The 25,641-nt window shown below is 37.6% G+C and overlaps 1 protein-coding gene across 1 annotated transcript; it reads right to left on the reverse strand.

Moving 5' to 3' along the window:
* Positions 1-3,677: 3,677 nt before the first annotated feature.
* AFP (alpha fetoprotein) lies at positions 3,678-23,885 on the reverse strand. Its single transcript, XM_006729807.3, has 15 exons — positions 23,779-23,885; positions 22,726-22,777; positions 21,668-21,800; positions 19,434-19,645; positions 18,181-18,313; positions 17,175-17,272; positions 14,827-14,956; positions 12,700-12,914; positions 10,972-11,104; positions 10,358-10,455; positions 9,618-9,756; positions 6,999-7,222; positions 5,729-5,861; positions 4,398-4,452; positions 3,678-3,836 (listed from the first exon to the last, which is right to left on the reverse strand). The coding sequence occupies exons 1-14, from the start codon at positions 23,861-23,863 to the stop codon at positions 4,408-4,410; spliced, it is 1,830 nt and encodes a 609-aa protein (XP_006729870.3). The 5' UTR covers positions 23,864-23,885; the 3' UTR covers positions 3,678-3,836; positions 4,398-4,407.
* Positions 23,886-25,641: the final 1,756 nt, after the last annotated feature.

Raw genomic sequence — 25,641 nt, forward strand, 5'->3', positions numbered from 1 at the left:
TACACAAGTTAGAATGGCAAAAATTGACAAGGCAAGAAACAACAAATGTTGGAGAGGTTATGGAGAAAGGGGAACCCTCTTACACTGTTGGTGGGAATGCAAGTTGGTACAGCCACTTTGGAAAACAGTGTGAAGGTTCCTTAAAAAATTAAAAATAGAGCTACCGTATGACCCAACTGATGCAATTGCACTACTGGGTATTTACCCCAAAGACACAGAAGTAGTGAAAAGAAGGGCCATATGCACCCCAATGTTCATAGCAGCATAGCAGCAATGTCTTCAATAGCCAAACTGTGGAAAGAGCTGAGATGCCCTTCAGCAGATGAATGGATAAAGAAGATGTGGTCCGTATATACAATGGAATATTACTCAGCCATCAGAAAGGATGAATACCCAACTTTTACATCAACATGGATGGGACTGGAGGAGATTATGCTAAGTGAAATAAGTCAAGCAGAGAAAGTCAATTATCATATGGTTTCACTTATTTGCAGAACATAAAGAATAGCATGGAGGACATTAGGAGAAGGAAGGGAAAAATGAAGGGGGGAAAATCGGCGGGAGAGACAAACCATGAGAGACTATGGACTCCCAGTAACAAACTGAGGGTTTTAGAGGGACGGGGTGTGGGGCGATGGGTTAGCCCGGTGATGGGTATTAAGGAGGGCACGTACTGCATGCAGCACTGGGTATTATATGAAAACAATGATCATGGATCACTACATCAAAAACTAATGATGTTTTGTATGGTGACTAATGTAACATAATAAAATTAAATTAAATTTAAAATAAAAAAGAAGATGGACTTAGTAACCCCTCTAGTTCACCATGTTATAAAAAAAAAATACAGCCCATGGCATGTGCGATTCACCCACATATCCAACAAATATTTATGGAATGTTTATTATGTTCCAGGAGATGTTCTGTATGCTGAGGATAATAGAAGTGAACAAAACAGACAAAATTTGCTCTCCTCAGGGCCTTACACTAGTGTGGATAGACAGAAAATAAATAAACAAGTAAAATCAAGTGTATGTCAGATGGTGATAAGTGGTGTGGAAGGTAGGTAAAAGGGTACAACTTAAAATAGGTCAGTCAAGGAAGACATCATCCTGCAGATGATAATGAGTTGAAGCCCGAGGAGGTGTTGGAGTGAGCCCCATATATATGAGGGCAGTTTTCCAAGTGAGAAGAATCACAAGGGCAAAACTCAGCAGGAAATGAATTGGTAACTTGAAGAACAGCAAAGAAGCAGGCCATTGTACCTGAGCAAAAAGACCCAATGGAAAAGGGGAAAGAGAAGAGGACAGAAAGGTATCATCATGTAGGGTCAGTGGACAGACTTTTCATTTTACTCTGAGTGAGATGGGAAACATTAGAGGTTTTAAGCGGAAAAGTGGTATAATGTACTTAGGTGTAAAGGATCATTTCAATTACCATGTTGAGACCAGAGCTGGGGGTTGGTCAAGGGTACTTGAGGGGAGACCAATTAGGAAGATATTGCAAGAATCCATGTGTGGTATTATTGTGACTGGTACTAAGGGTATGGGGAAAGAGTCAAATTCCAGATATACTCTGAAGGTAGAACCAACAGGCTTTGCTCATAGGTTGAATGTAAGGGTGATATGGAAAAAGAAATCATAGATGACTCTAAGACTTCTGGCTTGAGCAAAGAAGGATGGACAAGACAAAGGGAGACACAAGTTTGGGACAGGATGGTGTCCAGTTTGGAATGTGTTATGTTTGAGTTGTCTCTGCATTATCAACATGAAGATGTCAGGGAGAAAGTGACACAGGAGCCTGGAAAGAAAGGAAGAAATCCAGGGTGGAGATAAAAATATGTGTTGTCAACATCTAGATGGTATTAATACACTAAGTCTAGATGAGATCGCCTAGGGAGCGAGTTTAGATTCAGGAATAGTTGCTCTGGGACACTCCAACATTTATAGGTCAAAGAGTTGCCGAAAATGCAGTGAAGACCGAGTAGACACAGCCAATAAGATTGGAAGAAAATGCAGATGCCAAGTAGGTAAATGTTTCAAGGAGAAAGGAGTGATCAAATGTGTCAAATTGTGCTGCGAGAAATCAGGTAAGGACTGAGAATTGACCACTGCATTTTGCAGCATGGAAATCATCATAACCTTTACTATGCACTTTTCTACTTTATGGTTTACCCAACTTGTTTTTCCAAAGAAGTAGAAATGCTCTAAAATTTCCAGTTTACTCTTGTGTTTGTGATACTTTGTCCTCGTGTTTCCAATCATTTTCTTTCTTTATATATGTCAGTGAAATGTCATTTGGCTCATAAATTTTCCTAACAGTTTTATCTTCATTGAACTTTCCTCTTAATAATAAAAAAAAATTTTCCTGTTTAAAGCTTTTATACTGAATTCTACCTTGCCTTATTGTGATCTCTGAGTTAATACCTTTTAGAACTACACCAAAATCAGACAAGGTCCACAGATGTGACAATAGAACTGAAAGAAGAATATCAAGTACTAAGCAATTGAGTTAGATCTGAAAGCTCATTTTGTTGGTCTGGAGCAATTGTTTTCTCCTGGAGCAGAGGCCAAAGCATGAATGTAATTTTTAGATTTCTATTTAGAACTAATATGATAAACAGCCTCCCTATTGATGGGCTAATCTTTTTGCACCACTTGCTGACCTTGGCCCTCTTCTTCCCCCCCCCCGCCCCCACACATACTCCCCATCCTCCATATCTCATGAGTTATCTTCCTAAAAACTAACCATGGTCACTCTTCTCTGCTTAGATATCACTTCGATCCCTGTTACTTATAAGATATTGTCCAAACCCTTTGGAATCAAACTCATGAGAATCTTCTCAATCCTACAGTTGATGTATCTTGCTTCATCTTCTAGATCTATATCCTTCCTACCCACCTAGTACTGCCCTAAAACAATTTATTGCGTTTTGTCATAGGCTATGTTTTCCTCTCTAATGAATTGGACTTCTCCTTTACGTGAACTGACGAATGCCCACTCATCTTCCAAGGTTCTTCTTAAAAGTCTGTCTCTTTCAATGTGAACCTTTCCCCAGGCAGAACTGGCTTCATCTACCCATTGATTTGCTCCACAATTTGTTGCCACCTCTATGGTGACCATAATCTCGTTGCATTGCTATTAGTTGCTTTCTTCTCTACTGGAGCACCGAGAGGACAGTGACCACACCCAGAATGGGAACTTGTACCCAGTGAGTGCTCAATAAACACTTGTGAACTAAGAAAAATCAATGGCTAAATATATTAATATTTAATCAAAACAACTACAATAAACCCTTACTTATATTTTAAAATGTCTGTGAATAAAGAACTGAACAAGATGGAGAAAAAAAGATGTTATATTTTGAGTGGTATCATTCTTGATGGATCCCATAAAAGCATAATAATTTCTTTTTTCATCTCCAGTGTATCTGTTCAAATACATAAGTGGTCATTTAATGAGCAAAGTGCCCTGGCATCACAGTGCTTAACTTGAACATCTTTTTAGTGCACCAAGGCATCTAGCCTTTAGGGTTGTAAATCCATCCTTGAGTGGCTTTAATCTCCTATAACAACCAAGACCCAATGTTTTTTTATCAGAATCTGCTTCAGACAATGGTATACATAACTATTTTTAAAGGTCATCTATAAACTTTCATAAATAAGCAGGCTAGGTAAAAAGGAAAAAATTGGAGATACTTTATTTATGTGATAGAGAAATCTCACATTAAAGTCTTCATCATTTCATTAATTCACAAAAAGCACTATCTCAGTTACAATTAAAGGAAAAGATTCACACCAAACCATAAAGACTTATTTTGTCTTCTTTTCTTCCCCCTGTAATAAGAACAAAAATATACTAAGTACCGATTCAATGAATGGGTGCAGAAGGTAACTGGTTCTATTATTTTACATCAGGGAAATACTAAGTAGAAGGGAAGGTCTTCTGATGGCATTTGCTGAAACCTTAGAAATAACCTAAAAAGAAATAACCTAAGAGAATTTTGAGGTTGTTGAGTCACTGATTTACCATGGTGGACACAACTTTGTTCCAGTGTTTTAAAAATAAACTTTCTGCTGCATTGCATTTATTTTTTAAGAAAAGAATTTAATGGGGGCACTTGGGTGGCTCAGTTGGTTAAGTGTCTGCCTTCAGCTCAGGTCATGATCCCAGTGTCCTGGGATTGAGCCCCGCATCGGGCTCCCTGCTCTGCGGGGAGCCTGCTTCTACCTCTCCCACTCCCCCTGCTTGTGTTCCCTCTCTCTATGTCAACTAAATAAAAATAAAATCTTAAGAAAAGAAAGAATTTAATGGTAGGTCTCAGGACATATTTCACTATGGATCAGTACTTTGGGAGAATGATCATTATATTTATCCTTGTCTGAATTTTTTGTTACCTGAAGTAATTTAAACTCCCAAAGCAGCACGAGTCTTTGCAATCAGTTTTGGACCCTGAAAAATATAAACAAATAAGAATCAGCCGACGAAGACATGGATGACTGTGTCAGTTACACAGTGAACTCCCCACTATCTAGGGGTGAATTCAAGTACATCTCTGATGCCAACAAGCTGGGACAATGGAAGTCAGAGAAAAAAAAAATCCACTCACCCCTACAGTATAGATAGTGTGTTCTTCCTATGCCAATTTCCAGATTGTGACCAATCGTCACCACACCCCTCACCTTCCTCCACATGTCAGTCATAGCAACTGGAAGGTTTGCAGAGAAAGTATAACCACTGTGTGCTAATGGTCTCTATATCTAAATGAATGTCTTCTCTCATCAAGGGACATTTTTCTTTTTGTAGCTTATATATCAGAAATGGTTTGCATCAAACCTATGTTATCAGTTTTGTCTTATCTGATTTGGTTATCGGTGTCCCACCCTCTTCTACTAAAAACACAGACATATACTGGTAAGTGTACACTTGACAAAAAGGCAGAATTACAGGATATCTTTTAAAATTATAATGATGTGTGGTGCCTGGGTGGCTCAGTCGGTTAAGCGTCTGCCTTCGGTTCGGGTCATGATCTCAGGGTCCTGGGATCGAGCCCCACATTGGGCTCCCTGCTCGTGGGGAGCCTGCTTCTCCCTCTGCCACTCCCTTTGCTTGTGCTCTCTCTCTCTCTCAAATAAATAAATAAAATATTTTTAAAAATAAACAAAATTATAATGATGCTATATTCAAATATATCTAGTAACATAAACTAAAGGCTTACTAAATGTAGCCAATTATAAATCCAGTTAAAATTGCTAAATAATAAGATTAAGATAATTCCTAATTACTAGTCTGTTGGAATACCAAGGTATGCTCCTAAATGAGTTTAAAAATATTTTTTATAAATATTCCCCCAATATCTTGTTTGCACAATTAATTTGCTATTAAATCCTCTTAATCCATTTAGCTGAATTGATCAGTTTTTAGGCCAGAAACTGTCTAAATTATCTTCAATTAATTACATATTCACTCTATAGTTTACTCTACCAGGAAATAAATCAAACTTACTAATTCTCTTAACATATTTGAAAATTATGCTTCTTCCTAATATTTAGTGAGAAAATTGGGAATTATTTCTTAAATATCATAAAATCCCTTAATCTATTTCTAAATAAATTTAAATCTCTCTGGCATTATTTTCAAGTTATAGATTAGTGGAATATTCTTTTCATTATGCATTACAGAAAATGCCCTCCCAAGGATTTCGAATGTGAAAATGAGCTGCACGTACCTCTTCCTCAAAGCAGGCTTCCTGCTCTTGGCTTTGGCAGCACTTTTCCAGGAGACCAGAGAAATCTGCAATGACAGCCTCAAGTTGTTCTTCTGTTATTTGTGGCTTTTGCTTCACAAGGTTAATGAGAAACCTATAATTTAAACAAAATAAAAGAGAAATCTGTTATGCAAAGGTATTTTTCTAAAGCCTTCCTAGTGGAGAATTTTTAGGGCCCTCTCAACCCTCTGCCCCCAAACCTTACTCCATCAACCCATCACCAGACTTACAACCCCTACTCTGTCCAATGCCTTCATCAGAAAGACTGAGGCTAGAAATAGGTGTTCTACTGGTCTGGATTTGTGCAGATTATAGCTGAAACATGATTTTATAGTTCCACCGTGCTTACATGTAGTAAGACACGGTCTTTTTCTTACTTACCTGGAATATCCTTTCCAGTTCTCCACTCTAGAGTACATCCTATCCATACTCAAAGGCCCAGATTTCCAAACTCCTGCCGTCCATAATTATCACACCCTTACCTGAGCACTGGCTCCACCAATCATCTGTGCTACTCAGTTAGCAACACTTTCATGTGGGAATTGATGTTGACCGGGGAATAGGGAAGAAGACTTGGCAGAGGAGGCAGCATTCTTACTGTACCTCAGGACATGACACAGATTGTGACAACGGAAAAGGGAAGAACAGGTTTTCCGAAATGAAGGAAGACCATTTCCAAAGCAAGTGGGTATTAAAATGCATGGGAATTTGGAGAACATAAGTTCCATTGACTTGCATTACCATCACCCCATTACAGGATGCCTCATACAATGAAATGAAATGTGCATTCTATCTCATAACACCCATACTTCATGGTTGAATCAAATATTATGGTTATTCTCTTCAAAAAGTAAACAGTGTGGAAAAAGGTTCAAGGGTGTTTTTCCAGTGTTTTGGAATGGAAATACCCAAACTTAATGCCAAGACATATCCCAATTCTCCAAAATAGATTGCCCACTTTCCCTCAGTCCCAACACATATCACAACAATAGTTACAATGGAGACTATTTTTACAAACAAAAAATCGTCTGCCCTTGTGAATTTTTCCAGACCTATGTTCCAAGGAGGCTGTGAAGACACTGAGACAAAACTATTTTAAAAGCCACTTTCAGTGCTTTGGGGCAATAATTTCTCCTAATGAGCCCAAGATTGTTGGGTGTGTAAGGCAGAAATCTCAACTACTATTTATTGTTGTTGGTCTTCTCCATGCTAGCAAATGACAATTTCTTACTGTTGCTTCATTCTTTGCAGTGCTACACCCTGAGCTTGGCACAGATCCTTATGGAAGATGAACTTGTCAGAAGAGAAGGGTGAAGGGGTGTATGTTTCATCCACCACTAAGCTGCTGAAACACGGCCTCCTGTTGGCGTATGAAGAAGTGCAGCACTGACCAACACCAGGGTTTACAGGAGTCTCCTCATGCCTGATGCATAATTGTCCAATAATAAGGTCAGCCTGGTTAGGAAAATGAGAAAGAAGACAGCAAAGCAACTCAGCATTAGCCACTAAGTTGATTCAGGTTTCCAGAGAATCGTTGCGATTTTTAATGCCCAGTAATTTATAAATATTACAGAAAAATTTGCTACCTGTGTAGGGTCATGTGTTGCCACATTGCAGATTCTTTTTTACCCATTTGTTTGGGATAAACCTCACCATTTAGTGGCAGATTTTCCATAGGTAATGTTGAAGATAGTCCTTTCAGCTAGTTCTGTCAGTTATTTGAAATACACTTCCACTTACACACCTACTTCCAAAGGGGAAAAAATTATCTGCCCTGACCTAGGAAATCAATACATGGCTTAAATTTCTTACGTATACCTAGCTGAGCTTTCTATTTTATTTTGCAGATCCAGAGAATCGCTTTCTGAAGGTAAGAATAGCACAAGCCTAACCCATTCATATACATACATACATGCACACATGCATGCATACAGCTAATATATAATCCTAATTGAAAAGAAGTAAGGCTGGGGCACTGGGTGGTTCAGTCGGTGAAGTGTCTGACTCTTGATTTCGGCTCAGGTTATGACCTTAGAGTCTGGGATCAGCCCATCTGCGGCTCTGTGCTCAGCTCAGAGTCTGCTGGAGATTTTCTCTCCCTCTGCGCCTCCCCACCCCCTAAAATAAATAAATAAACCTTAAAAATAAAAAAGAAAAGAAAGAAGGCCAAAATGTGTGTGTGGGGGGGGGGTGTCTTTTAAGGCTTTCCTAATGTAGAATCCTCCTACCTTCCACATGTCAGAGATATTTCTTAAACACCTAGCAATAACTTGTAATAAGGGTCAACATGTTTTGTGTGTATATTGTGTATCAGGCCAGTGCTGAATGAGTTACAAGGATTACCTCATTTAAGACAGTGTGGGTGGTAACAATTCTTATTCCCAAATGTCAGATGAAAAAGCTGAAGCCTAGAGAAATAACTCGCTTTCCAGAGTGACGCTACTAACAAGTGGTGAAAGTGGGATGAGGATGTGGGCAGGAGGCTTCCAGAACCTACACTTCTGATCTGTTACAAAGTCCTGTGTCCCTGCAGCCTCTCAATGTGTGGAATTCAATAAATGATGAAGACGACTCTGAATCACAGGAATCCTTTCACTCCTAACTTTTGGTGGAAAATTCCAAGACACGAAGACTAGCTAGCAAGTAAGTCCTCAGCATCAGAAAAAGGAAAAAGAGGATAAGGGCAACAATAAATGTACAACTTTGTTCACAATTGTGATTTTAAGGGGAAAAATAATGAAAGAAAAGTCAGACTGTAATCTTACGTGTGATGCTAGTGACATTAGAAAATAAAGATGACTGGCATTGCTAACTAGAAAGTCATGTTATTATTCAGAAGGACTTACCCTGCTCTATACTCTTTACCTTGTTAAAGGGGGAAAATGTCCCTAATATAATAAGACTATACTACAAAAGGCAAATATGTAAGTATGGCTGAAAATAAAATGACTAATTTTCATCTCTCAGAAGTGAAGCTTTCTATTTCATTAACTCAATTCACATTTTTTTCGCTGCATCCATTAGACCAAAGCCAGTGCTCATGGGTGCACAATGGTGTAACTCAGACACATGGGCGAACTAGATGCAGGGGGATAATAGCACCAGGGGAGGTGTGTGAGACAAGCAAGGAAATTCTGAAGAAGGTATGGCCTTGGGTGCTGGAGCTTGGGCTCCAGGAAGAGGTGCACATGCATTCAAATATCAGCCCCACCATTTCCTACCTGGGAGACATTGGTCCTAACATAACTTCTTTGAGCTTCATTTTCTCTATCTATAAAATGAAGATGATAATGGGGCATTTCAAAAGGGAGTAGTATAATCGTTAAATGAGAGAATACATCTGTTTAAAGAAATGCAGTGTGGGTCTTTAGAATAATCCTGAAGAATTGCTATGTTGTTATTAGGGTGAAGTGATGGTCTCCATGTTGGTTTAGGAAAGGTGGCTGGTGAGAAGCAGGGCCTCAAGGTGTAGGGGAGTTTGAAGTCCAGTAGGCTCACTCCTTGGTTTTCTTTTTCTTCTTCTTTTTAACAATAAAGTATATAGTGAACAAAAAGAAGAAATCTTGAATTGAACGACTTGTTGGTTGTTATATCTTTCCCGTCCATAAATCTTGCTCAGACAGTGCTGGATACACCGACCGCACTCCCACCAGCCATTCTAGAAGGACAGGCGGCCTAGCCACATGCCAACTGTTCAGAGCTGAGTTCATGCCCTCTCCAACTGTAACGAGTTGAACAAGCCTGGTAAAGCCATCTCCACAGTGGTTTTTACCATTTGCCCTAGGTGGGAATCATGAGACTATTTCAAGCCACACGGGGCAGAAACAATGGGACTAAACAAAACACTCACCGCTCCCTCGCCACAGGCCAACTGTTTGTCCTCACTGAGTTGGCAACAAGTAGCTGCTGCGGTTGCCATTTTCCTGGTGAAGGCCATCAGCTCAGGTGGGGTCAGCTGAGGGGCCTTCTTTGTGTACGCAACAAGAAACCTGGAAGAAGCATTTTTCACCAAATCCTGAGTCATTTGTGAGTTTTGGGACTCCTCACTCCTCAAAGACCCTCTTTTGGTATCAGAAGCCATGAAGTCAGCTCATTTGCTTTATCCACATGGCACTGGGACCACCTTTCGAGATGCATTTACTCTAACAACCACCCCCTGTACTTCTATTCTATCAACATATCACAATGGGAAAACAAACGCTGGATGATAGGCTGACTTCTATTCCCAACCTCAAAGCTTCACTGATTGTAATTTTGATCTATTTCATGTTTTGACGATGACAGACTGCAACAGAATAAATAGTTTTTCTGCAAAAATCTGCACAATTTGGGGAAGCCAAAGCCAGTGCCAAAGATCAGACCTTCACAAATCATTCTTCCTCCTCCCTAAAAGAGGGAAATGGGGATCTTCACCTTCTCCCAAGGGAAACTGGGTGATCAGATTACACTGATTTCCAATCTGAAATAGGGGCTGAAATTAGAGTAGTGTTGGGTGACTAATTTAGGTTGCTATTTCCCCCCACCATTTCATCATTTTAAATCGCTAAAAATACTGTTTAAAAAAACATACGCAAAAAACAAAAAACATACGCATTTTGTAAGTAATATTCTCCTAGCTTCTGGAAGAGGCCACAGCTTCGTTTTGCCAATGCTTGGCTTTCTTGGATGTATTTCTCTAATTCCTCTTCCTGAAAATACAAGTATTATTACATACTTTTTTCTCTTCCTGAACACAAAACTTTGTAAAAATTGATCAATAATATGTTATTCTATTATGACACCAATCTTAGAAAAAACAATTTTAGAGGTTTTTTAATACTAAGGATAATAAAGTGTGAATTGTGAGAATTAAAACAAATGGACTTTGGGGAGATTAAAATTTTGTGAATCACACAGAATTCAATCTTTGGATAAAGGACTACAGTTCTTTCTGTATAAATTCCTGCTTTTCTGGAACTGTTCAACAATGAATATTATTTTTATTCTGTGTGTCAAGGAACTTTTGGTTAACATTTTTACTTCTAAAGTAGACCACTAGTTGTTGACTACTAGTTAATAACTACTTAATATCTAGATGACTACTCAATAGATATAACTCATTAGCTACTAGTTAATAACTAGATGCTCTCAAAAAAAAACCAGTATTTTTAATGGCTGATATCCATGCAGGTTTTCAGACTCTCCCTAAAGCTAGAGCAAATTACCCCTTTATCCTGGCATTCAAGACGGTTTTCAGACTGGGAGCACTTCTCCAATAACTCCTGGTATCCTTTAGCGACTCTTAGAACAACTGGGACAGCAAGTTTCGTATGTCTTCTCGAATATTCATAAGTAAATCTGGAATATGTGTGAAAAAATATCATGTTATTGGAATTAAGAGACAATTTATTCCTGGGTTATATGGCATGAAAAAGTTAAAATTCAAATACATAAACCTGGAAATCAAATTATGACTTGAATTATATGCATGGTAAAACTAATACAAATAACAATCCCTCCAACTGTTTTAAATGGTATTTTGTTTTCTTCTGCACTCTTCACCTGGGTTTTTCAATTATGAGCTTCACAGTCATTCATTCAACAAATGTTTTTCCAGTGCCGACTCTATGCAAGCATTTCTCTAAGCAGTAAGGATTCAATAATGTATAAGATAAAATGCCTGACCTCTCAAAAGCATACATTATTGAATAAATAAAGTATACAGAATTGAATAAGCGAGAAATAGGTCATCAAATTCAGGTGGTGATAAATCAATGAAGAGAAGATACAACAGAAGGGGAAAAGTGACTCCTGATTGACAGCATTGGTTAAGAAATGTCTCTTTGGACTGCTCTTTTGGAACAGAACCTGGGTGAAGGAAGCTACATAAAGATCTGGGGGAAGACCATTCTCAGCTGAGAAAATTTCTACTGCAAAGAACCTTTCTAAGTGAAGAACTGTTTCTGTTAAGCAATTAGCGTTGGATGTGTGGGTGGGTGAATTTAAAGATAATTCTTGGATTTACTAATTGTATTTCCAAGTTATAGAAGTAAGTCATATTTAGTTCTGCCACCAATAAATTGTCAATGCAGGTTTTTTCAATCTGGACTTTGTTCTTGTGTGCGTAATTTTATTTAGCAAATGATGTGTGAATGTCCAATCTGAAAGCAATGATAAAGTGATATCCTTAGGGAATATTAAAAAGAAAATCGGGCCATTATTTTCATTCTCACATTAGAACCAGACTCTTAAATTTATAAAGACTCTTGGAAATCATTAGGCATAATATCCTAAGAGCTGCAAAAATCTCTCCTCTGATGGTGTCCATAGAACACTGTACAATAAAGGGCAATGTATTAACTTGACTGCTTGCTTCCCTTAAAGGCAAATAGAATGAGAACATGTGCTATCAATTATATCGATACAATTAGCTACTATACTGCAAGTGTCTCAACATATGTTTTGATTTTCTTACAAAAATAAAACATACATTAAATAAATAGCAAATAAACTGTTCTAATAAAAGCTCTTCTATCTACCATTATCTATTGAGTTATACTTTGGGAGAAAGTTCTTAAAACATGCACAATGAAAAAGCACGTTCTTAACCATGAGCCCTTCTTATCACAAAATACTCGGATCTTATTTGGAAGCTCAGTGGTGGTCTTTATATGAGTAATCCATACAAAGATGACAATGCTTCTGATCCCAGAGAAATTGATACAAAATAAAATATAACCTCAGTTAATATAGTGAAAGTCCCATCAGTGTAAGATAGATCCCATTTCCTTATTCCCTACTCACCTGCTTAATATATTTTGACTCTACATTCTAATATCACCCTCACATGCTGAGCTCAAAAACCATAGCTATCATTCCCCATGTCAGCCACACAAAGCTGTCAGCTACATCCTAATCTTTACTTATGTGAACATACATTTACCGAGTGTTACCTTGCCATGAAAAGATCTTTTTCCCTTGAAGAAAATTCGTTGAAATCTCTTTCTCCTAAAAACCTATTTAGATTTGGAGATAAGCCTTCAGGTTTGTCATCATTTTCTGCATGAATTATGCATTGACCCAGTTCAAGTATGGGCAATTTGCAGCATTCTGCTATTTTGCTTGACAGAATATCTTGTTGAGAACATATGTAAGACATAATTTTTTCCTGTAATAGGAAAAATGAAGTATAAGTTTTAAAGGTTTATTCTTTAATGCGGGACCTCAGGGCCAATTCTAGGAAGGAAGGGAGGGAGGGAGGATTGAAGGGTGGGAGGAAGGGTAGAAGGGAGAGAAGGGGGGGGAGCAAAGAACTAAGGAAGGAATAGAAAGAAGGCATTTTACTTTGTCTCCCATTTTAGTGCTTTCTCCCTGGTCTGCCTTTCCTCACTCCTTTTCACCTACCCCTGTTTGTTCAATTCTTCCTTTCATAGCTGTCAACTAAAACTTATTTTATTGTATTGGGAAGATTTTTAAAACAAGAGAGAAATATACGCTCCAAACCAAATGACATGCACATTGGTATATATCTTTCTATTACTACTGAAATTTGCTACTGGACGTTTGCTGTTGACGTCCTAATACGGAGAGCAAACTTTCTGCTCCATTAACAGAACAATCTGCAGTGACCCACTGTGACCTCCAGAGGGCAGGCTATAGATAATGAAATGGCAGCTCATCTAAGTGGCCAGAATGAAGCCAAGCTTACATATCACTGTCACGGGACCAAAAATTCTATGCATTCTCAATAGGGGCAATTAGAAAGCATTATTCAGCCATTAAAATCAATTTACATACCATACTGAAATTAATTTTGCCATTTTAAAGGAAAAGGGTGGTTATGAGCTCCAAAAATGGAAAAATAATTTTTAAGTGCCTATAGAAATTAGTAAAATTGTCAATTAAAACCAAGAAAACTAACTTCAAAAAAAAAAAATAGTTCTTATTATGGTGCCTACTATGCAGGTAAAAACTTTTAAAAGGAAAAATAGATGAAATCGGAAATCTGTCTTTGGGAATCTTCCCAGGCTCCTCGCACCGGGATCTCTGCGGGTGCTCAGAGACCGTTCCGCTCAGGCCTCTTCCAGCCTCAGCTTCCGGCTGTCTTCCAGGACTCTTTCAGCCAAACTGCGGAGGGACCTGCTGAAATAAGCATCTTATCCTCACGTTCGATCTTTTGGAAACCATGTTCAAGCCCAGATTTTCGAGCCATTTGAATATCTAAGAGCAATAATTTTAAACCTTCTTGGAGAAGAAGGTGTCTCATCAGGGACTGGAGAGGGAGTAATTTGGGGATAGACGGGCCTCTGGTACAGTATCAAAGAAGCCTAAGGTTGGCCCAAAAGAGACCAATGCCACGCTGCTTAAATGGTGACCAACTATGGCATGCTCGAGGATTCTGTGTTGGGGGTTTGGGGGTTTTGGTTTTTAATTCTCCTAGAGCCCAATATCCATATCTCTCTTTGGCGCGGTTAGCTTTGCACCTTGTAGAACAGTTTCTTGTGTTATTTTTGTTGTTTCTTGTGCTATTTTGCTGTATTCATATAATAGATATCTCTATGTGATAGATGTAATAGAGCCCCTTCTGTGTGCCAGGCATCCTGCTGTCAGCCTTTGGAGATTAACAGTAAACAGAAGACAGTCCCCAAGCGTCTCATCTCTATCAGACTATAAATTCCCTGAGCTTAGCTTGTGCCTTCATAACAAGTGTCCTTCACAGTGTCTAGCACACAGAAAGTATTCAATATATATTTGTCAAATGAAATAATAAATGGATGGAAAAACAAATTTGTTAAAAGAGTCTGTCCCTCCCCCACCAAGATCCTATGTGGAATTTACAATCTCCTTCAAAAGAAAGAATGAATGAACGGGGCACTAGTCTCATGAGAGGAGAACATCTCTTAAGTGAAAGGTAGGATCAACAGAAGATGGTTTCAGTTTCACTATCAAGAAGTCTGTGACTTTCCTCAGCCAGCTAGTTACCCTACCCTGTGACCAACTCAAACAGCCTTCTCCCGTTTAGAATGAGAGCAAAAGAAAGAGAAGTTAGTGGAATTATGTCAGGAGGCAAGACTCTTTACCCCATCCTGCAGACATTCCAGCACATTTCCTCTACAACATTCCTCATGTATGTGGGCCACATCCACGACCAGTTTCTGAATTTCAGTAAAATTAGCTTTGGAAAACTTCTGACTCAGTTTTGTAACCGTTCTAAAGGAGGGAAAGAAATAGAAGTCAATCCTGGTTATCTACCAACATTAAATAATACTTAGAGTATTAGTGTAGTTGCTGCTCCAAAGAGAAAGAACTGAATGAAGTGTTCCTGCTGTCCCAAAAGAAAAGGAAAAGCATTCTAAGTCCAGTATGTTCCAGCCCAATCTTTCAACGCAGTGGCTTTCTAAATTGACCTGTCCCCACAAGTAGTTTGGACATGATTTATTTGTCTTTAACAGCTTTCCTGTGAATTGGGATGAAATCTGTCTTTTCACTGCTCATCTATGATGCTGGGTGTTTGGAATCACCTTAGTGAGTGGGCAGGAAAAAATTAAAAGGACACACAATTAAGAAAGAGAAGATTCCATGAGAATAACAATCATTTTTTACTTGGGAGAAAAAAAACACTTGTGGGACTACAGGAAGGGGTGTCTATGTGCAAATCAATGAAGTGAGACAAGAGAGTAGAGCAGACTAAACATCCAGACGTGTCAGCACGCCAAGCCACATAGTGTGTGGCCCAAAAGGGAAGTAAGAAGGAAAAAGTCGTGTGACTTCTACATATTTCCTTAAATTTTAAGAGATGTCTAGATGAAGGCTCTACTCCCTAGAGCAACTGGTGGTGTTGCTGCTTCTGATAAGGGTAGATTTTCTTTATGAATGTATAACATTTAAGTGTAATCACTTATGGATAGTAAATGATAAATACAGTCATTATAATAATATTTTAATTCATATTTTGTTAGTAATTCATGAGTCCATCTACGTTTCCAGTACAGTTGGAAGGTAGTTAAAGCAACATCTGACCTATTCCAAGAAAAAAATTTCAGGCAGTCTTGGAACTAACTCCATAACTACAAACCTTATCCTAGATCTCCACTGTGTATAGTATGTTTAAATGTGTAATTTACCAAGCAAACAAATAAATAAACTGTGAATGCATGGACTTAATAGTCTTCCATTAGCATCTCAGATACTTTCCTCGACTAGAAACATCTCATCATAAAAGTTGAAGAGCACTTCAAACCAGTGACGTAGTTTCAAATTTTCTAGTAGCCACATCAAAAGGTAAAAAAGAAACAGTTAAATCCATCTTAATAATATTTGTTGATCCCAATATATCAAAAATAATACCATTTCAACATATGATTTCCTTCTTCTGTGGAAGCTAAAAAATAAAACAAATGAGTAGCCCAACAGAAAACAGAATCAGACCTATAAACACAGAGAACAAACTGATGGTTGCCAGAGAAAAGGGGTATGAGCATGAACCTGAGCAGCATGGGGGAAGGGGAGTGGGAGATACAGGCTTCCACTTAGGGAATGAATAAGTCATGGGAATAAAAGGCACAGTATAGGGAGTATAGTCAACAATAGTGTAATAGTGTTGTGTGGTGACAGATGGTAGCTACATTTGTGGTGAGCATAGCGTAAGATAGAGAGAAGTTGAATCACTACGTTGTGCACCTGACACTAATGTAACTTTGTGTGTCAACTATAGGTGAATTAAAAAATTCTTTAAAAAAGTTATTTCAATATGCAATTAACATAAAAACCTATTAAGAAGATATTACACGTTCTCTTTTTCATACTAAGTCTGTAAAATCTGGTATGTCTTTTCCACCCGGAGCACGGTTCCTCATTCACATCAGGCAGATTTCAAACGCTCAGGAGCTGCATGGGGCTAGCGGCAGCCATGCCGTGTAGCGCAGCCTTCAACCATTGGTAAGTCTGATTTTTACATCTCATGTCCAAGTCTCAGCTGTCAGGAGACAGACAATTCAAGATCACTGACCTAGCAGACAGTAAGAAAAATAAATCCTGATCAGGACCTAGAAAATTGGGCTCTGCTGACTCGCAGTGTGGTCCTGCATAAATGTCTTTCATCTCTCTGGGTCTCAGTTTATTCACATGTAAAAATGAAGAGGTTGAGCTAGATGATTAACTGTCTGGGGGTTTTTTGTATTCCTCTTTATCCTAACAACAAAGATAGAATATGAGACAGAGGTAAATTAAGTAGGCTTTAAAAAGTGTTAAGCAGCAGACTGTCAGTTAGCTTCCTTCCAATCCTGGGATTTCATGATCCTAATCGCATTAGCTCTCATCAAAGGAATCTTCATTCTCTGCAACAGTGACAATGAGAAAAATGAGCTCAAACGGCAAAATGGTAGTTTTGCAGATCTCACCTTCTTCCCTAGATACAGCTTAAACTTACATGGCTCGGAAGGTTCGGGGTCCAAAATTTTTCATTACTGCACATATATGTTGATTTAACAAACTGCTGTCTCTTAATTCTTTTATAATCAATGCTGTCTAGATACAGAAGAAACAAGTTGTCAGGAAAGGATGTATTTTCCTTTACAGGCGCTAATATTTAGAAAAACAACCAATACAGGTAAAACATCAAACCATAAAAAATTTTACTAAAATTATAGATGTGATACATTTGTACAGAACTTTATCTATTCTTTCTTTCTTTTAGATTAGTTTATATACATCGAAGCCAGACAGATTTATTTAAAATACCTCAAAACAAGAACGTTATAACTTTCTTACTTGGGATAATGAGTAAACAACTGTACTTTTAAACAAATTGAAACCTGATAATTTCTTAAACGTTTGCTTTATCACAAAAAAAGAATGTCACAGCCTGACATTCTGGGAATAGTCACAGTTCTTAGGAAGTTTTTCTTGTAGGACTTCTGGTGGCAAGTGATTACTTGTGGATGTTATTCTAGCTCTCCAAACCTAAGAAAGCTACTCACTTCTCTAAACCGAAGTTTCCTTTTGTTAGATGATGATGTTTACACCTCAAATTTGTTCTAAGGACCAAAAGAAATAATGAGCTTAAAGTGTTTGTTTTCTTTTTCTCCTCTCTCTCCTTCTGTACCTCCTTTTCTCCTCCTGCTCCTTCTACCCCATCTTCTTTCACCTCTTAGTCCCCTCTCTTACGCTTATGTTATCACCCATACCCTGTCTTCTTTCATCTCCCCCCTCCAATCTCCCGTCCTTAGTCTTATAATAATTATTGACCAAAGGAATGAAAACAAAGCAGCAAGTCCGGCTGTTTTAGCCCAAAGAATATCAGACTGCTGAAATATGCTCAATTCTGAACATGGTATTCTGCATGCAAAGCATATTTCCATTTTTAACTTTGTTTGGTTTTAATGAGTCATAGCTAGATTAAAGTATTAGTTCAGATATCTATACAAATAGAATACCTTTGTTTGGAAGCATTCAACTGCATTTTCAGCTTTGCAGCAATGTGGAATTATTTTGCTATAGTGGGCAGCCAAAGAAAGAATCGTGGGTGCATACAGAAAAGGGTGCCTTCTTGCTATCTCATAGATGTACCTATGAAATGAAAAGGAGCTGTAAGATTTGCAAACATATAAAAATAGGACTACTACTAGAACTGGACTCTGGAATTTGCTTAAAGAGTCAGAAAACAGCCACATTTTTTTCCATATGCCGAGAAAAATTTTGCTTACTAGAGATCCCCAGGGGGAGAAACAATCTGACCACCAATACCATATTTTATTATGAGAACCAAATAGGCAGAAATGCTGAATATGATTCTTATCAAGGTGTCCTTTTCAATAAGCACATTCAGACATGCTTGGGGGGTCAGTAAATCCAGACCTCCACTAAGTAAGACAGGAAGGTGGAGTTGTTTTTTTTTTTCTTCATCAGTACAGAATGGAATCATCCTCCTTGACAGTCTCCATAGCAGAGATGGTCTAAGGGCAGGCTCTCTATTTCTCTGGCTCAGGTGTGCAAGAGAGCAGCGTGCAAGACAGACGTGATGGAGAGTCAGATATAGGATTCCCCAACGGAGAACCTGAGTTCAAGTCCCTGCTTGGGAATGTACTAGCACTGTGCCCTCAGTCCGCAGTGTGAATTATCTTAACCTTCTAAACCTCAGATGAGGACATCTGCAAAATGGGAGGAAGAATGACAGGAAAAAGGACAATAGACTTCAAAGGCAGGTCATGAGCATTAACCCAAGCAGACGTGCAAGAACACATGGTCCTACAACATCCTAAGTGCTCGGTAATTGCTAGCCTTAAACCTTCCTAGAGCTCTAAAATTTTTTTATTTCCAGGCATTTTGGTGACCATGAAACATCAAATATTTGACTCCAGAAGGAATCACTTTGTGTGGTACTAAAATATTCTTAGGCAAGCTAAAATGGAAAGATTAAAAGAGGGGGGGGAATGTACCTCTCAGGAGACTAAGGGAAAAACTGGTGGGTCTGGTGTGTGGTCTGTACCACATCTACCACTCATGCTGTGGAAACAAAGTTGCACTCAGAATGGCTCACCTAATTTTCCAGGGCAGGACCTCAGCAGGTGCAACATTATTGCCACTTCTCCATATTTTAGAGTATATCCCTAAATTGCAGTAATACTAGATTCTGCTTGATACTGCTCTCCTACGGGAGTTTTAATTTACCTTTAAATTGGATCTTTACCTGTTCATGAACATATCCCTGTTTTCTTCATATGCTTTACAACTGGTGACAGGTTCTGGAACTTGGAAGGGTGGGATCGATGCTGGAGCAGCCTTTTTGTGTGCTAGTAAACAGTTATGTCTTTCCTCTTCGCTTTGGCTGCAGCAATCTGAAAGTCCGTACTTTTCAGAAATTTCCTTCTCATGGCAAATTTCTTCCAGAAAGATAGATAGCTATAAGAAAGATTTGGATTTTTTGATTGTTTGTTTTTATGTTTTTTAAATGTATTCATTTGAGAGAGAGTGGGCGAGTGAGAGAGAGCGTGACTTGGGGGAGGAGCCTAGGGAGAGGGAGAAGAAGGTTCCCCACAGCAGGGAGCCCAAGCAGGCTCCATCAAAGGACCCTGGGATCATGACCTGAGCCGAAGGCAGACGCTTAACCCACTGAGCCACCCAGGCGCCCCAAGAAAGATTTGCTTTTAATGAAAGACAACTAAGTTTACTTTGAAATTCTGTAAAACACATGAGAAGTTTTCTAATATCCAAAATCAGAACTACAGATTAAAAAACAATTCCCTATACAAATCCCAATATATTTAATTTCAGCCTATGAGAGCTTTCTTTCATGGCTTTTTGGAAATGGAATTTTGGTTTCCAACCTTGAGAAATACACGTGACTGTTAGACAAAATTACTTTATCTTAAAAAGAAAAAGGCCATGCAATATTTTATTTCCCCCCAAAAATATTTGAAATATTTTATTTTTCCCTTTTATATTATCAGCAGTTTGGCTCCATGATGTCTAGAAGCTATTTAAAAAATACATAAACCACTTTTTTTGTTGCCTTAATTTTACCAAAATCAGATGATTACACCAGCAGTCTAAAGAATGCCTCTGAGAAATACAGGCTTCATTTTTCTCAGGAAAGTTTTATTTAGCTTGTATAACTGCTAAAATTTAGGAAACCCTAGAAATTTTAAGTAAGACTTTCAAATCCCAATCCACATAAAAATCATGCCTTTAAGTTTACAATGATAAATCATCAACCTATAACATTATCATGAACCTCGCATTGGACATAAAATTGCAATACAGAATGTATTTTGCTTCTTTTATACATGCTTTTAGATTAGCAAGACAAGCCAAAAATAAAGATGCCAAACAGGGAGTTTAATTAAATCATCAATTTCAGAGTTGGAAAATATTTTATATCTTTAAAAGGGCATCTCCTCTACAATATTCCAGATATAATGACTTTTGGCCATTCATCAATTCCACCATGACAGATGATTCTTTGGGCCTTTCATTCCATAACTGGGTCACTCTAATCATTATAAAGTTCCTAGTTTTCTCCATTGAGATAAAATAAACAATAAATGATTTCTTGACCTTCTACATTAAGATATACTAAAAAAACTATTCATTGTTTAACTGAAATTCAAATTTAAGTGAGTTTCATAGTTGGTTATGGCTTGTTTGCTAATCCTGGCAATCCTCAGTACGTGCTGTGTTCCTCACATTCACTATCGTGTAGAGTGTAGCAAAGCCGCTTAAGGTGGTACTTTTGGAGCCTGATGGCCTAGTTTAAATCCTGATTCTGGGCTCCCTTAAAAAAGTTACCTCTCTGTGCCTCAGCTTCCTCAACTGGAAGAATAGCATTTATCTGCTAGGATTATTGTAAATATTTAATAAATTTATATTTGTAGGCAAAGCGGATATTCTACCAGTGAGCCCAGCAAGGGTCTCCTGGCTCACTGGACATCCACCTGATTCATCAGTGCTATGCTCTAGGTCATAAAATATTTTTATTATCAACGGGTATGTAATACTCTCTAGAATAATGCCTGTCACATTGTGTGATTAATAAAAAGTACCTTCCATTACTATTATTATATCTATCTTAATGACAACCCTGAAATGGAAGCTATTATTATTCCTTATTTTATAGATAAGGCAACTAAATCTCAGAGAAGTTAAGTAACACGTTCATGGTCACCCAGATACTCGAATTTCAGAACCTTAGCTCTTAGTCACCATGCTTATATTGTCTCTTCACAACAGGCACCCACTCTTTTCTGCCCTTCTCAGCAGTTCAGAGTTAACCCAGTTCCTCTTTCATGCAACAGCTCTTCAAATATTTAAATGTATTTCTCATGCCTTCCCTGTGTCTGCTCTTCTGCCTGCTAAACTTTGGTCAAATATCACAGTGGGATATTATTATTATTATTATTATTGTTATTATCATCATTCACTCACCTGGTTTTCTAAACACTCTACAGGATGCACACTGCCAGTGGATTTTTCAATTACAGTCAGTGTATCTTTCACCATTTTGCTTACTTCTTTGTAAGTGGCTTCTTGAACAAACTGAGCAAAAAATATGGTAGCTCTGAAACAAAAATACATATGAATGCTTAAGGAACAGACATGTCAAACTGCTTTTGCTCAAGAGTAGTTTTTGTTTGTTTTGGTTTTCTGTTATGTGACCTGTTTAAGGGGTGACTTTTGCTAAAAATGTATGTGAAATTAGGTTCTAGTCATCCAGAAAGAAATGTCAGTCTTTTTGCCCCTCCCCCTAAAATATACATATATCTATTAAAAAATCAAAGTGGATTTCCCATAAGAGTGGTTCCTGCTTTTGTGGTCACCTACCCACTGCAGTGTAGCTATAACTGAGGGTGTCTATATTCTATAGTTCCTTTTAAATTTAAGCAAAGAATTGGTCATTAAACCTCTATCTGTATCGACTCCCAGCGTGATCAAGATCTGATCCAAGACAGTGCTCATGGATTGACCCAAAGAATTGTTTTAACAGGTTTCTGGGTGCAAGTAGTAGCAGTAACATACTACTTTAAATTCCTTATTAAAAACTTCAGGAGTGTGGAATGGACAGCACTCAAAAGGAAAACACTCTCTACAAATAACAGAAAGTAGAATGTTTTACTTCTATTATCTGCTACTAGGATTTACATAGTATTCAGAATAGAGCATATTGTAATATCAATCTATCAGTATTGATGTGGGAAATTCCTACCTTTATAGATGGTGGTCACCACTGATTTGATACTAATCTTGAGTTTCTAAAATCTGATTTGGTTTTTCCCATGGAGTTTCAAGGAATCTAGAGGTTAATATCTAAGGCATGGGCCAACAGTTCAACCTCTTCAATATCAATTTGATATCCAATATAGGAAAGGTCTTCAATTCACTTTTGTACTTTCCAGAACTCATAGGGCTATCCAACTTCATTTAATTACCCCACTAAAATTATCATTGCTTCATATTTGAAGTGCATTTATATGAGCAAAACTTACAGGTCAACTAAATTCATCTCTGCAGGACATTGGGAAGAATCCAAAATGGAAGCTGAAAAGCAAAATAAACTCCATGAGAAATGGCAACTGCACCAGGAAAATGAACATTGTTACACAGAAATGTTTGTGTTTAAGTTAGAACTATATAATTTTGGAACCATACAACTGAGAAGACATTAAGGAGCATCTATCCAAATGCCTTAATTTTGTATTTGAGAAAACTAGGAGACTAAGGAATAGCTAAGTTAACAAGAATAATTTATGGTAGAGCTAGCACTAAAATCCAATTGTTTGGTTTCCCCCTGTACTGCGACGTTCTAATTAGCTTGGAAATCAGAGGATTAAAAATACATTTCAGGGGCGCCTAGGTGGCTCAGTCGTTAAGCGTCTGCCTTTGGCTCAGGTCATGATCCCAGGGTCCTGGGATCGAGCCCCACATCGGGCTCCCTGCTCAGCGGAAAGCCTGCTTCTCCCTCTCCCTCTTCCCCTGCTTGTGTTCCCTCTCTCACTGTGTCTCTCTCTGTCAAATAAATAAAATCTTTAAAACAAAAATACATTTCAGTCCTCCTTTTGAACATGATTACACCACAGTTTGCTTGCCTATTTATATCCCAGTCACACCGTTTCTTCTTTAGTCAAATAATGGTCCATTTTTCGGAAGTAAAGAACAAAGATGTTACTTATTTTACCAGTCTGAGGGGGTTTTGTAGGTAAAGGAACCAGGATTATAGACACATATATAGAGCTAGATAGAGATATAATATAGATACACATATTTCAAAGTTAATATGTATACTAATTAAATAAATAATATACAAAACATTAATTCAATGTTAACTATATAAGCCATTCATAGATAATGTTAAGCACCCCATGATTTTGTAAACCTCTTGTAAAGTCACAAGTTTATCATTCATTTAAAGATATTCACCATTAAATATTTTTCCTCCGTGTGGAACAGAAAATATAAATAAATCAGGACAAATGAATAAATGCAAATTTAAGAACTTTGATATAGAGAAAAGACAAAAAAGAAAACACAAAATATCTTACCTATTCCATATGCATTTCTATGCATTGTTCTGGATTCAGAAAAATTTAGTAGGAAAATTAAAGAAATTGATACCACCCACGTCATGGTTGCTATTTTGTTGTTGGCAATGGTGGGGGGGAGAATATTGAAAATCATGCTGTAATTCTTTTATACCTTTCTCAAGCAATGCCTGTTAATTAGTAATCTTTTGTTAGTGTATGGGGATATCTGTTACTTTATTTCCTTAGGTTGCAAATGGGACAACTTGTCGATAATTAACAGCACAGGGATTATTTGCATTTTATGTTCAAGGACACAGACTTCTTTTGGGAGGGGAAAAAAAAGGGGAAAAAACTTGCAAGTTCATCCCATTTTGCAAATATAACAAATACTCTTCTCAATCTACAGCATGTTTAAAGAAATCTTTTTTTCCTAAATTGCACAATAATTAATTCCTTTCAAATTAAAAAGTTAATGGAGCCATAAAGATAAAATCCCCAGGCTTCTTATGAAATTCAACTAAATGCAATCATTCATTTTAAAAATATTAATTGAATGCCTATCATATGCCAGGCACTGAACACCATATTTGACCAACTCAGATTTCATTGAAGAATACATTGCTTGATTATTACATTGTTTAGCTCAAAAATCCTTTTCACCTGATTTTATGTCAATAAGGTCCATTTTTAAGTAATCTATACTGTGTATGGCTTAACAGAAAACTTTGAGCACACACTCTGGTGAACGAAGCCCTATAATAATTTCATTTGTTACAAAATAATTTTGCATGTATATTCAAACTGAAGTGGATCAGTTGCACTGTTCATTCAGCAACTCAAAATGATTATGTTAATACTAAGAAGAACTTCGAACGCCTGCCTCACTCCAGGAGCGGTTCCGCTCCTATCTGCCCTGTCTGTCAGGGGCTCTCTATCTTAGCTGCACATTTAAATCACTAGAGGAACTTTTAAAATCCCCTTTGCCTAGACTGCACCCCACACCAATTAAATCAGAACCTTTGGAGGTGAGACCTACACGTCAGTATTTTCTAAAACTTCACAGATTATTCACTCTTCCAAAGTTAAGATTAAAAAAAATAATGAACTACAGGTAAAAATAAATAATATGGTGCCTTCATTGAGTACAGTAATACACAGCCATCAAAATAATTTTGTGGAAGAATATTTGATGATACGGAAATAGGCTCATAGTATTTCACTAAGTAAGAAACAGGGAAAAAGATATCAAATAATCCCATTTTTTGTAATTCTCCTGTCTTTCCCCCTGCTCCAAAAAAAAAAAAAAAAAAAAAAACCAACAAAAAAAAACAGTGTAGAAGATCACAAAGTTTTAACACTGGGTTTCTCTAAATGGTAGAATTACAAGTGAATTTCTCTTCCTCACTCTTTTTCTCTTTCAAAACTTGTTCAATGAAAGGTTGATTATATAATTTAAAAATAAAGTTTAAAAAATTGAATGTATTTAAAAAAATAAATTATATTGCATAAGTCAGAGAAAGATGAATACCATATGATTTCTCTCATACATGGAATTTAAGAAACAAAACAAAAAGCAAAGGGAAAAGGAGAGAGAGAGGCAAACCAAAAAACTGACTCTTAACTCTAGAGAGCAAACTGATGGTCACCATAGGGGAGGTGGGTGGGAGGCAGGAGATACAAAGATTTAGCATAGCAAGATAAGTTCTTCATTGCTGGTCAAGTAAAATTCCCATTTGTTTGATAATTTTTGTTTATTTTCTGCTACATGTGGCCCCCCCTAGGTTTTGTCTCCTAAGGAACACGCTGACGGGCACAAACCTTGTTCCTTCCTCCGTAGTGAGAGGCATGGCTGACCTTGTCTGCCCATTTGAGTATGAGTGG

Source organism: Leptonychotes weddellii, chromosome 2, assembly GCF_054177405.1.
Source record: "Leptonychotes weddellii isolate Sample4059 chromosome 2, ASM5417740v2, whole genome shotgun sequence".
In the NCBI taxonomy this organism is placed as follows: domain Eukaryota; kingdom Metazoa; phylum Chordata; class Mammalia; order Carnivora; family Phocidae; genus Leptonychotes; species Leptonychotes weddellii.

Excerpts from the sequence above, each read along its gene's own strand:
- AFP (XM_006729807.3), bottom strand. The coding sequence starts at position 23,863 with ATGACGTGGGTGGTATCAATTTCTTTAATTTTCCTACTAAATTTTTCT. Across the intron at positions 22,778-23,778 it reads TAGAAATGCATATGGAATAG|CTTCCATTTTGGATTCTTCC; the intron begins GTAAGATATTTT and ends TTTGCTTTTCAG. Across the intron at positions 4,453-5,728 it reads AAGCCTGCTTTGAGGAAGAG|GGTCCAAAACTGATTGCAAA; the intron begins GTACGTGCAGCT and ends TATATTTTTCAG.